This window comes from Sander vitreus, chromosome 11, assembly GCF_031162955.1.
Source record: "Sander vitreus isolate 19-12246 chromosome 11, sanVit1, whole genome shotgun sequence".
NCBI classification, from domain to species: domain Eukaryota; kingdom Metazoa; phylum Chordata; class Actinopteri; order Perciformes; family Percidae; genus Sander; species Sander vitreus.
The window spans coordinates 4183263-4196297 of NC_135865.1; the positions used below are offsets into that span (position 1 = coordinate 4183263).

The 13035-nt window shown below is 40.9% G+C and overlaps 1 protein-coding gene across 6 annotated transcripts in view; it reads right to left on the minus strand.

Moving 5' to 3' along the window:
* The window catches only part of glsb (glutaminase b), a 54537-nt gene extending 42167 nt beyond the window's left edge, over positions 1-12370 (minus strand). For all 6 annotated transcript variants that reach the window (XM_078263123.1, XM_078263124.1, XM_078263127.1 and 3 more), the window contains exons 1-3: positions 11941-12370; positions 1844-1940; positions 1582-1703 (exon numbers count right to left, since the gene is read on the minus strand). In XM_078263123.1, coding sequence (XP_078119249.1) covers positions 1582-1703; positions 1844-1940; positions 11941-12248 — 527 coding nt within the window. In that variant the 5' untranslated portion in view covers positions 12249-12370. The remainder of the gene's footprint in view (positions 1-1581; positions 1704-1843; positions 1941-11940) is intronic.
* Between the last annotated feature and the right edge of the window lie 665 nt (positions 12371-13035).

The following is a 13035-nucleotide window of genomic DNA, read 5'->3' on the forward strand; positions in this document are numbered from 1 at the left end:
TGATTTTCCCACTGGGCAGGGTTATTATAGTACACTCAAACTGAAACTAAAACAAAATAATACGTGAAAGATATATTTTTGATGAACTGAAGCTAAATAAAAACTGAAACTAAAACTCGCAAACGTTAAAAATGAACTAACATAAAATAAAAACAAATTGAAAATTATAACATTGCCACTGAGTGCAATCTAGAGTCTTGCTAAGCTAACGTAAAAACTACATCTAAAGGCGCTGACACACAGAGCCGATAATCGTCCGTTGGACAGTCTGGCGTGGTCAGTGACTGGAGTCTGTTCGGTGCGTTCCGTGCCATCGTCCGGCCGAGGGGCTGTCTAGAGTATAGAGTCTCAAAATCTTTCAAACTGACCTTTGTTGATCTGAAATGAAGACAGATTCAGCAACTACACGGCCTATTTCTCGCTTAAAATGTTTTCAGAAACACGTTTCGGTGAACTATTTTAGTACAATATGAGATCGTATTCTGAACAAGCCGCCATGACAGTCTGGCTTTGAATTTCCGGAGAAACAAGACCCACGTGATGCGCTCATCCAATCAGCAATACAGATTAGCGCCGCCTGCTGTTATGGAGACTTATGTCTCGTTGCTTTGGTGTGTTCTGAGGCACTTTTTAGACCAACTTGGGGAGACTGATCAGTCCAACTGCCTTTTCTGGCGAGGGTCGGCCGTCTGGTCAGTGTGTCTGCAGCTTTAGGGGCATTTTACAGCTATACTAACATCCAGTTGGGATGGTTGTCTCTTTCTCCCAACCATGACTCCAGTGTGACATAAACCAAGTATATCTTTCTGTAAGACTTCGAGGGGTGAAGAGAGCTAGTGGTTATTGTACCATACAGCATGTTACTGGACTACACTAACTCAAATTCTTTATTACTATGACAGACGGCACTTCATGTTACGTTTGTGCTAGTCCCGCATTGCCAGACCACAGTGCTGGAGTCTGGTCTGGCTGAGGTGACTTTCTAGGATAGGCGGGGAAAAAAACACTCTGGGTTGTTTTTATTTCTTTAAACCAATCGCAATCTTCTCGCAAAGCTCTAGATACAGCGATGGTGCCCTGGAAAAATAGACTGCGGAGATAGCAGAAGGGGAGGAGATAGCTACCCACACTGTACATCTGTTAAGCCAGACTATGTCTGTACAGATACATTACATTCAAGTATTAGAAACATTGGTTTCTAACATATAGTTGAATCTTGCTGAAATATCTATAAGAAACCACCAATAATTGCAATGCTGCATAACCTCACATCCCATCTATCTACTTACTTATTAAGGAATAGAAGGATCTCAATCATAGAATGTATTTCAATGGGAGTGCACAACTCACACAAAACAGAATTGCTGCCTAAATGCTTTCTAATGGATACATTTTTGCAATTATGCAAATTTAAACATTTAAGTATGTTTGAATTTGCTCATTAAAATAATATGGTCATTCAAATGTATAAAATGCTTTTTGAGGCTAAAGATAGATATAAAAGGTTCCTGGGAAACATGATTAAAAAAAGTGGTAGGTGTACATGACGGAGATAAAACATCCAGACAAGACACGCCTTACTTCTTGAATAGGTGCCTGTCCAGCGTAACGCCATCTGTTGTGTTCCTTAGAGTTTCTTTAAGGGTGTCCATGCATTCCTTCAGTCTGGGATCTCCAGTGCGAAGCCCGGTGGCTTTAAGCGCCTAAAATAAAGAGTATTTAGAAATCAACAATGTAAAGGAAACAATCAAAAGTGAAAATGCATCAGCTGGGTGTTAATGCACTTATGAATGCTGTGACATTTGCACCAAGCATCACGCTGACCTGAATTTGTAGGACTTACTGTGAGAAATTTATGAGCAGGAATCTTCTCTTGGCCTTCTGCGACTGTGTAGAAGAGCAAGTCCTCCAAACTGGGGAGAATGCCTGCAGTTCTTCTCCTAGGTTTGGAAAGTGGTAAACAGACACACACACACATTGTAAGCCCATATGAATGGAAAGTACGTAAAAAAAACGTAAAACGACCTATGTGACCTCTGGAGTAAAATACATGGGATGAGCAGTAGGGCCGGGACGATATGCTTTTGTCCCGATTCGATTCTTTGACGATACATGGATGGCGATTCGATTTGTATTTATTATTCATTATTTTCATTAATGGGGTTCTAAAAGTATTAGGATTCTAGAAGTATTGTGATTCGATAGTATTGAGTATTTTCATTTTTTCCCCCCACCCCTAATGAGCAGCAAACTGGTAACCTTCACTGGTTACCAGTTGCTGCCTGCATCCACTTCAAGAGACTAGTACTTGCATACAGGGCCACGAACGGATCAGCCCCAGCTTACATCCAGGACATGGTCAAACCCTATACCCCAGCCTGCCCACTCCGCTCTACATTAGCCAACCTGCTTGCTGCCCCCTCACAGCGAGGGACAACTAATCACTCAGCAAAATCCCAACTGTTTGCTGTCCTGGCTCCTAAATGGTGGAATGAGCTCCCAAAAGCATCAGCTAAATGACATGTAATGTAACATTTGTTATCTAAATGTAAGTAAGGCATGGTTGATATGCAAAAGAACTGCCCTTTAGCACGAGCCACAATAAAGCCTGTTCCCACAGGTCTTGCCAGGGTAAACACAGAACTTCTGTGGCTGTTGATAGTCTTATCACATTAGTGAGGGATTGGAGCCACACATACTGGAAATATGCAATCCAAGTATAAGCATTAGCCACAGAGGTGTGTGTGTCTGTTTGTGGAACAGCCTTCATAGTGCAGGACAACATTACTGAATGTTTCCTGTTGGAAGTGGTGCCTGATTGGTAACATTGTGTTTTAAAACTGGAAATCAGGAGATAAGGACAGAACTAAAGCTGGACTGAAACAGAAATGGGCTAAAGTAGTAGAGCGTTTTATGCTTGCCTGGTTTATTAGTGGTTATCAAAAGCAACAAATCTTGATTTACAATGTTAAAGTTAATACAGAAAGTGGAGGCTGTTATTTAAAAGAAAAACTATTAAATCTAATTGCAATAATTAACTTCCCAGAAAGACAGTAGATTCTATCTGTTATTTGTTTGACCGCATACATTTTCAGGTGCCCTCATTTCTACTCGTGTCATAGAGTTTAAGTTGGAACATTTGTATTTTTTAGTTTCTAAACCTACAATAACTGCAAATGAGATTAATATATTTTAACAGCACGATAAAAAAAAAAAATTATACGATGATGATCGAAAAAAATGATTGAAACTTTTTGTGGGTTGTTACAGTACATGTACTTCTTGTTGTTTTACTTGCCCCGGGCCATCGGGCAACCCTTACTGTTTAACCCTGCTACATGGTTCACTCGCTCCCAAAGCTGTGTGTTGGGAAATGCAGTTCTAACAACTTTTGCGCCAGCAAAGCATTAATAATGAAGGACAGAAATAAGCGTTATAGAGACAAGACCAATTGGAAATCATTTTAAACTTTTGACAACACCAAATACCACCATTAGTGAATGCAGCTTAGTACTTAGTGCTGGTACAGTATCTCTAATATTTAGATTACACAAACCCACTGGCCTACTACTACGTGTCAACTGACACATAACTTTGGCGACAGTGTTAGACCAGGTCTAAATTCCATGAATTTTCTCGTCTTTAGCCCTGCCCAGCCCTCTGTGGCTCTTGGATTAATAAAGCCAACACTGTGGCCTCTTCACACGCTAGTCATGACACAGCAGCATGGTCTGCAGTGGGGCTAACTCAGCTCAGTACACAATCAGCATTCAAAATGTGGTTGTCCTATCAAATCAAAATAATTTTCTCTCCATACCTATAGCCCCGTATGGTCTACTGTCCTTCTCTTAACATCCTGTTTCTAGAGACCATGCATCCCATTGAAGAAGTCATAATGTTGTCCGAAGCTCCATAAAACTTTCTCTGTATTTCTCAGTATGGCTGTGTTTAGAAGATGGTGTCGTCCGGCGACTTTCGCGCAAAGAAACTCGAGCAAAGATAATTACCTCTTCTGAAGAGTCCATCATGTTTTTTTAATTCTCTGTGTCCTCCTTGGCTACTAGCAACTGTGTGGGGGAGGGGTAGGGGTGGTGCGCAATCACGGAAGTTTTGTTGTCCTTACTTAGAATTCCTCATGGGGGAGACAGAAACTAGGCACTATAACTTTAACGTTAATTTCCATGAAAAGCCAAACTTGTCCTCACAAGTACCCTATTAAACTGAAGCGTTACATGGCACAGATTAGATGCTTCTGGTCTAACAATGACTATGTTTACATTCACATAATATTCAGGTTTTTGCCCTTATTCCGAAAAAAAGACGATATTCCGACTAAGCTGTATACATGGCTAATGAAAGTGAGTATTCAACTAATATTCCCGGATTCACGTTGTTACATGTAGCCGTGCAAAATAAGATTTTTTCAAAGTTTACCAGCGGTGGCGGACTTGTTGGACCGTGCAAACAGCGTCCCTCTTTCATTCCTTCAACCAGCTTCTTGAAAAGGTCGGCGTAGCGATGTGTGCGCATATCCAAAAACCTGCTGATATCCAAGTCTTTGATAATGTTTAAAGGTTACTGTGTTTCTCCTTCTTATTGGGTCTGCAGCCTTACAAACTGTTGGCTGCTTGGTTTGTGTACAGTAACCACAGCAACGCACAGAGCTGACCGTAAGCCATAAACGGGCAAGAGGCCATAAATTGCGGTTTAAACTGCTGTATACATGTACATGTCCAAAGAATGCCTCTAAAACCTGAATAATACCAAAATCCCCCCCATGTCTTAATCGGAAAATGCTATATTCGGAAAACGGCCTTATTCGGGAATATCCAACCGGAATATGCTGTTTACGTGACCTCTATCAAATTCGGAATATTGTCATATTCGGAATAATAGTGGAATATTGGTGTGCATGTAAACATACTCCTTGACATCACTTACACTGAGCTGTGCTGCAAATGGGCCAAATCTGCATTTGAAATTCCAGGATTCAGTCTGCACCTCCTCCCTGCCTTCATCTTTTTTGACACATCCTCTGCTGTCACTACAACAGCCCTTTCAGCAGTCAACAGGTGAACCGCATAGTCACAAGTGAAACTAGGATTCACCTGACAGTGACATGTTTATAATAGGGGTGCTACGTTCATGAACAAACAACATTGTCTCGGTTCGGAGCGTGTGTGTGCCGCACGGTTCGACGCATCCGCAATGTAGCCTCGTGCCCGTCAGGTGCCCGTCAGGTGCCCGTCAGGTGCCCGTCAGGTGCCCGTATGTGACCTCGACAGTGTGTTTCCCTTTCGCAAGGAAGAAGAGGTGTGGACAAGTTACCAACAAAACGTACAGCTAAAGACCGTGCAAAAATTTCAGACCGTCCTGCCAACCTGTAAACATTTTAACATCAATGTACTGTAACGTTTTTTCACTCTAAAGTCGCTGAAGCGGCTGCAGTTTAGATCCTGTCGGGTCTCTGCAGCAGGCGGGGCTGCTCAGTTCTCCCTGCGACTCACGCACGCACACACACAAACACACACACGCAAACGCACACACAAACACACACGATGGATGTAGGAAAAAACGGAGATGAGACGTATACAATAGGACCTGACAGCTACGCTCGTTATTGTACGTGCAATGATAAGTCCAATAAGTACTTTATCAAACCGTATGACTGTGTGTCCCAGCCCAGGCCAGGATAGGAAATTAACTAACAATGTTAACAGTTTTTATGTTTAACGTATTCTGACTTATTCAAGTATATTTCTGGAGTGTTAAAAATAATGCGAACCGAACTGTGGGTTTTGTGAACCGTACCACCCCTAGTTTATAATTAATAATAATTAAGGATAGAATGATAAAGCATCAATCATAGGGCTGCACAATTAATCAAATTTTAATCATGATCACGATTTTGGCTTCCCACGATCAAATTCATGTGATCAAGCGATATTTAAAATGCGTCATTCCGTTCATAGTGTATCAAAGTTGTTTTCTTTTTTCAAAGCTCCGTAAACCACTCTCTGATCACGTGCCTCCATGAGCCAATCAGAGTGGTTCCCTGCACCGCGCAGCTTAGTTTAGATGTAGACAGTCACAGAGGACAGAGTAACGTGAGGAAAATTTAAAACAGATAAACAGATCGCAATCGGTCATAAGGTTTACCAGTTTACCAGTAAACGCAACATTTAGTCCCGTCTGTGTTGTTTTTCAGACAACAGCAATGACCATTGTGCTAGTTTGTGTCTTTTAGCTCATAGCTTTAGCGGCAGATTGTTGTACGTCCCGCTGCTGTAATCCTCTAACAGTGAAATACAGTCACACTACACCGTTTAGCTGTCAGCATTTTAGCCGTGTTTAATCCAGTTACTACTGTAGCTAACGGTAGGCTAACGTTAGCTGCTGTGCAAAGTGTTATTAGTGTTAACTAGCGTGACATGCAGCGATGTTTCTGCTGCCTCTAACGTCTGTTTTGGAGCATCAGACATGTACGCAGACATTTAAGCACCGCGTTGCTATTTCGTCCGGTAGATACCAGGATTTTATGTGCCGTTAATGTGAACAGAAAATTGCATTTCCTGTATGTTTTCACGGCAAACACGCACATGTGGAAAGCGGTCGCACAACAGCTGAAATGGCATACTCCTTCATAGTATCCTTCAACAAAGGAGGAATGTAGCACAATATGGATGTGAAAGCAGTTATAATTGTCCTATGTGACAATAAAATTAGTTTTGGTTCAAATCAACAAATAATCGTGATAATTAATCGTGATCTCAATATTGATCAAAATAAGAGTGTTTGCCATTGCAAGTGGGACTGAGAAATTATTCAAGGTTGTGAAAAGCTCATTAACCACTGACACACTTTTTAGCAAGGGAAGAGTGTTTGTTTCTAGAGTGTGCACTTTCTGCTGTGAAGCGTGAAAGGGCCCAAGTGGCAGCACTTTGTGCAGCGACCGCAGAAAACATGAGGAGAAATTAGGAAGTATTTGGGCAATTAAATGGGCACATCAGGATCAATTTATTAGTCTATGCGGCGTCATCCCCAGCCTGGGAAAACAGTTGTGTATTGGCTCTGGAGGAGCTTTGTTGATGATGTCAGTGTTCATCACAGTTTCTCAGCTTAATGGGGACTACAAATATTTAACAAAAACACTGAGTAACAAACCATGTCCATTTACAGTACATAGGAGCCTCAGCTGCATCGATTTTTAAAAATTATTTTTTATAATCTTTCTCCTGCTGTCCTGCAACTTCACAGAAGTGCAATACTAACTCACTGGAATGTCCCTTTAAGGCTCATGATTTGCACGTATCTGTAGACAAGTGACTACAGCATGATCGGAATTGTTCCCATACTTTCCTGAGGAACATTTTTCAAGTGTATCAACTAGGCAGCAGATAAAAGCTGAATGATCGCTGGCCGACACTGAATACCTTCATTGAGAACTTTGTCACATTAACACTGTAAACATAATGGCAAAACTTGACAAGTTTATTGTATTTTTTGATGTATTCTAAAAGTTTCTCTTCAAAGTATTCCACCATTGTTGTCGTTGTTTGTTCGGATCGGCCACTGACCTTATACTGACATCCTACAATCCATGCACAGTGTGGATGCGTAGCATTAATGTCAGTATTAAAATGGCTATGTTCACATGTGTTGTCAAGTTCCTTTTCTGGCCAAACAAATACATTGACCAAATGTTGCCTTTTACTTCTAGCCATTTTAGTAGCAGTAGTAGTCCTTCAGTTTAACTCATTTTCTGGGCAGTTTCAATGGCTTATCCAGCATAGTCGCTACACAGACTCCCAGTGGAAAACAAACCATAGAGGAGCAACAGGAAAGCTTGTTCTGCTGAGATTAACAGCAAGTCCTGCTGCGCTCTGGGTCATGAAGAGTTTATACAGAGATACTTGTTTAAACCTGACATTTCGCAGCTGAACTTCATTGGTAATAAATACTGACGGACAGCTAACTGCAACAAGATGGGGCAGATGGCAGAATTAATATTTGCCACATATCCATATCACATAATCTTGTGGATGGTGTGTGAACTGAACTAAATGGGCAAACGAACCAGAGGCTGTTTAAACTGCTTAAACACATCAGGCGTGAATAAATGCAGCCTTAAACACCCAGTTTCTCTACATTGGTACATTTAAAAATCCTCGTGCTCTTCCCAGGCAGATGGCTCAGTCCATTAGCCTCTGGATGACTGCTCGTTGGTGTAAGCAGACTACTTTGAGTTTCCTGGATACGAGGAAAAGACTGAGTCGTGATTTTAAAATCTCTTTTTGCTCTGGAGGAGTTATAGGTCTGTGGGGTTACAGTGCAGTCTACATGACCAGTATTTTTATATTCATAGAGCACTCAGTGCATTTATTGTTCGATTCACCTCACACGTCACTGGTCTAGCCATCTTAACATGCTTGATTATATCAATCCTCTATGTTCTCTGCAGTTCTTTTAGCTGGCTTTTCAGTAAAAGAAAGTGCATGTTTTGGAAGACACAGAACAATAAATAATAGTACATACAACAGGTGCTTTGGAGGCTCAAGAAATGCTAAGATTACCATAGATTAAAGGATGTGAAAGGGAGACGACATGGACTCAATGTTCGAGATGCAGATTGGAGGTTTCAAAAGGCATTCAAGTGGAAATATCCTAAGCAAGGTCACATCAGTGACTTAGCACACTTCACTAAGCTGTGTGTTTGAGCTTAACACCAAGCGTGTCTTTTACTTTCTGTTTGTGTCATGTGTATCACAAAAGTTATTTGTCAGTTTTTGATATCTTAATCCTTTCCACCTCCTCCACCCACTAAAGCTGTAATTGATCCCATAAATTGCTCAGGGTAGATGGCTGTGAGCCCAGAACGCTTTTACTGTACAACATGTCTGTGACGCCTTAATAAAGTAATAGCAATCTAGCACTATATTTTCCTGTCAGTTATACCAGACAACAGCTCCAATGGTTTGGTCTTTCCTCCTTCATTTACTACTAGCTTACAGCTCAGTCTACAGCTTGATAACTAAACCCTGCTGTGTCAAAAAATGTAATCGATTTTACCCTAAAAAAGATTCAGAGTAGAGATGAGATTGATTGTTTCTAATTGCACAGAATGGGATGTGAATCATAAAACGCATTTCCTTCCGAGGTTTAGCTTGTGAGTCATCATCAGTAATCTGGTCTCATCACGTGCCACAACACTTTTTTTGTGTGCTGTACTGCTGCTGACCCATAAAATATGAATGACAGAACTGATCTCAAATATAGAGAACCGTTAGTTTCCAAGCTCACTGTTGTCCTAAGCAACTGAACATGTGCACACGTATTCAGACGCTCCACTTCAGGCTCTGGTGAGGATAGGCCTACCTGTTTTGTTTATCCCTCTAGATTAAAAAAATGCTGTTGCCGTTTTCAACATACCACAAGCGTAATGCAAAGGTGTTTGTGCTGAAATGATTTAGGGTTCCTGTGACGCAGGATCAGACAGAAACAGCACTCCTACTCATAGCTATTTTCTGCTGCAAGAACGTAACCTGTAACCTGGGGCTTCCCCTAACACAACCTTTTAAAAAAAACGTTAAGAGGGTTTTTTGGGGATGGGTTCTTCCTGGCGGTTTTTTTGTGGTTGTGTGGAGCCATTGCCAACAGTCCCCAGTAGCTCCCTATGGTAGCTCCCAGAGTCTGGTAGCTCCGTACTTTGTATGTATTTTGTATAAGTATATATTTGTTTTCTGTATTTATTGTTTATTTCATATTAATGTTTAATATTGTTTGTTTGTTTATGTTTGCACCATTCACAATTCCACATAAATGTACTGTGGCAATAAACCTTTTTCTGATTTCTGATTCTGAGCGATACTCTAATCCTACCCACTTTGTTGCAGATCAATCAAATGCAAAAGATTTGCCACTCAAATATTCCGTTTGACTAGGAAATAAGTCACAGTACAGAAGCTAAAGATTATCCAAATTCCATGTCACTGGGATTTTAAGGCCATTCTCTAACCATGTACTTTAAATGTATATGTAGCTGCAAACGTCTGAGACATTATACCTGGCCCTAATAAAAACACACTAAAACTAATGTAACACTAAAACTGAAAACAAACTAAAACAGATTAGTTGTATTAGTTTTGCTGAAAGTCACTACAGATGTGACTACATTATTTTGACCTGTGTGTATGCGTGTGTGTTTCTGTGTGTGGCTGGCTGTGTGTGGTGTATTTGGGCTTTCGATGACTTTCATGAAAAATTTAATTCTTACAAATATGAGCGTGTGTTTGAGAGCTGCGACGATGATTGTTTAATCCTGGCCTGTTGGCTGGTATTTTAAATGTGTGTAATAGGCTAAGCAGATTTTAGGGTGGTGCTGTAAAAAAAAAAATCAATCTCTCTCAGTGTTGCTCACTGAGTATACTGCATATATTGGGCATACTGTGAAATAGAATCCTGCTGGCCCCCCTGATGTCATGGGATGGGAGATTGCACCTCACTCTTACACTGCAGTGCACAGCTCTGTAAATATCATCATTTTGTGGAAAAACTCCATAAATAAAATACCTTGACTAATTATATTTCTCATTGAGACTATCACTTCAAATCTGTTAACCTGGTAAAAGTTTTTCTATTTTGTCAAATATAAATTCTGAAAGATGTTGCTAACTAAATTTGTCTTTAAACTTAAATGTGTTTGTCTTTAACTTTTTACAAGTCCATTATTCTGTAATAACAAAATAAAAATGCAATTCAGACTGAAATTTCTGATAAATAGTGAGACACGACTGCAAAGTACAAATAGTACAATTTGGACATGGAGCAGTCGCTTACATAGCAAGGTGGTTAAGGTTTCATGTCTACAGCACCATACAGAAGTGGCAGTGCTTCTCCAGACATTATAAAAACGACAAATATGTCAGGGAATGATAGGTAGAGCAAACATGATAGGAAAACTACTACTACAATTACTACTGTGCATTAAGCTAACAAATATAAACGTTATAATTATTTTTTTGTTTACTTACTATATTGTCTATGTATTACAATCCCATGAAGCAGTGGAAGCCAAACAGGCTCAATGTTTTCCACTTTCTATCAGACTATGGTCCTACTGTACAGGACAGAAAGCAGGTATTGTCAGTAGTCTGGATCAGCCCTGCAGCTGTGACCCAAGGAGAATAGAAGGTCACATTAGAAAACCACCAGAAGCTAAAAAAAAACAAAAAACAGTTCCGACTGCCAGCCAGGCAGCAATATTTATAACCAATCAACAAAATGAGTGTTCTGACCATCGGGGCCACATACAGTTTATACGTGGCAACTCTGCTCACTTATAAAACTTGAATGGGGATGTCTGTTTGTATCCTCCACTTCACCTCTGACTCGGTGACAGAAACGCTGCTATTTTACTTTCAAACCTGCCGCACCATGCTGCGTATTATCTCCACAGGGACAGATAGCTAACCTAACGCTACAAAAGCCGGTCAAGGCCGGCCAACTAACATCCTAATTAACTTTGGGTTAAGTTGCTGCGTTGGTATTTTAAGGCGGCGTATTTATATTGCTACTTGGCACAAAACCATCGGAGGCTGCACCCGGTATAAGTCACACATGCTGTGATAGCTGCTGTTACTGTAAGGCCATAACGTTATCTACATGGGCCATTACTAGCTAGCTTATTCATTCTTATATATTACACGTGTTTGGAGTGAGGTTATTTTCTCTTTGTATAAGCAATACATCTGTATCTTACATGTTAAGATGCAGGGTGTTAAGTTAGCTATTTATTGAGCGTTATTTAATGCGGTTTTTGCACAGCCTTTGTGAAGGTTGGCGAACATCCGCTTGCGCCTGTATGCGTCATAACTCGCCATAAGCGCCAGCCGTACCATCATACCATGGTGTCAGGCAGTTTGTTCCGTACTTGAAACCTACTTTTCACTGTCTTCTTCTGGGCTGACAACATCCTTCTTCAGTTGTTCGTCCAGCTCCACGGCCCCTTCAGTTTTTGTGCAGTACGAGCGGAACGGGGCGGTAAAGGGCGCGGCGCGGAGCGCCGGGCGGTAAGTAGCGGCATGGAGGACCTTCAGTTGAGGAGAGATTGTTCTGGCATCAACGGAGGCGGTGCCGAAGCAGCAGCGGTGGGTCGGTAACCAGGTCTTCTGTCTAGAGCCGGACAAGGGACGCTTGAGGGTGGCTTCAAACAACTCCTTCAGCACTGTCGAAAACCTAAACTGTAACATCTCAATCCTGTCAGGCAATTAGAGAGAACGTCGTGATTCCAAAAATGTCCGGTAGCAGCAGAACAGTTTTTAAGAAATATGCTCAACCACGTTGACTGTCTGAGGGGCGATGACTCAGAAGCACCGGCGTCCAAAAATAAATAGAAGCGCACGTTCCCGCCCCCGCGGCTCCTATTGGTGGCATCGATGATGTCTGCGTCCAGAGATCATTTATGACGCTCTGAAGGTTGCTATTGGTGTGTCTTTGTGTCTATCAATTCTTGTTATTTATTTTTTTTAGACAGACTTGATAGCCTTTGTTTATAAACGTCATATAACCTATTAATGACTGTTTTTAGTAATTATTTGAGATCCTGTATCGGCTATTTTAAATGAGTGTATATGTCAGTTTTTCCTTAGGAGATGAATTGAATTTATTTAGTCTTAATAATAAACTAATACGTTGTTTGCATGTTGCAACCTGTGTGTGTGTGTGTGTGTGTGTGTGTGTGTGTGTGTGTGTGTGTGTGTGTGTGTGTGTGTGTGTGTGTGTGTGTGGAGGGGGGGGGGGATCAGATGGATGTGCCTTGTGTGCGTATGTGCTTTATGAAGGCTATTTTAATGTCGCAATATTTCATGTTTTTTTTTTTTTTTTCCCTTCTAGGGGGATTAGATAAATGCTGTAATGCTGTACATTGCATCCGTCCCTATTCAAATAAACATAAAAAATGAAACCTTTGCTACATTTTGATTCATAGGCTTGTTTGTTTATGGAATTATTTTTGTTAAAATAACTTATTTTCTGTGA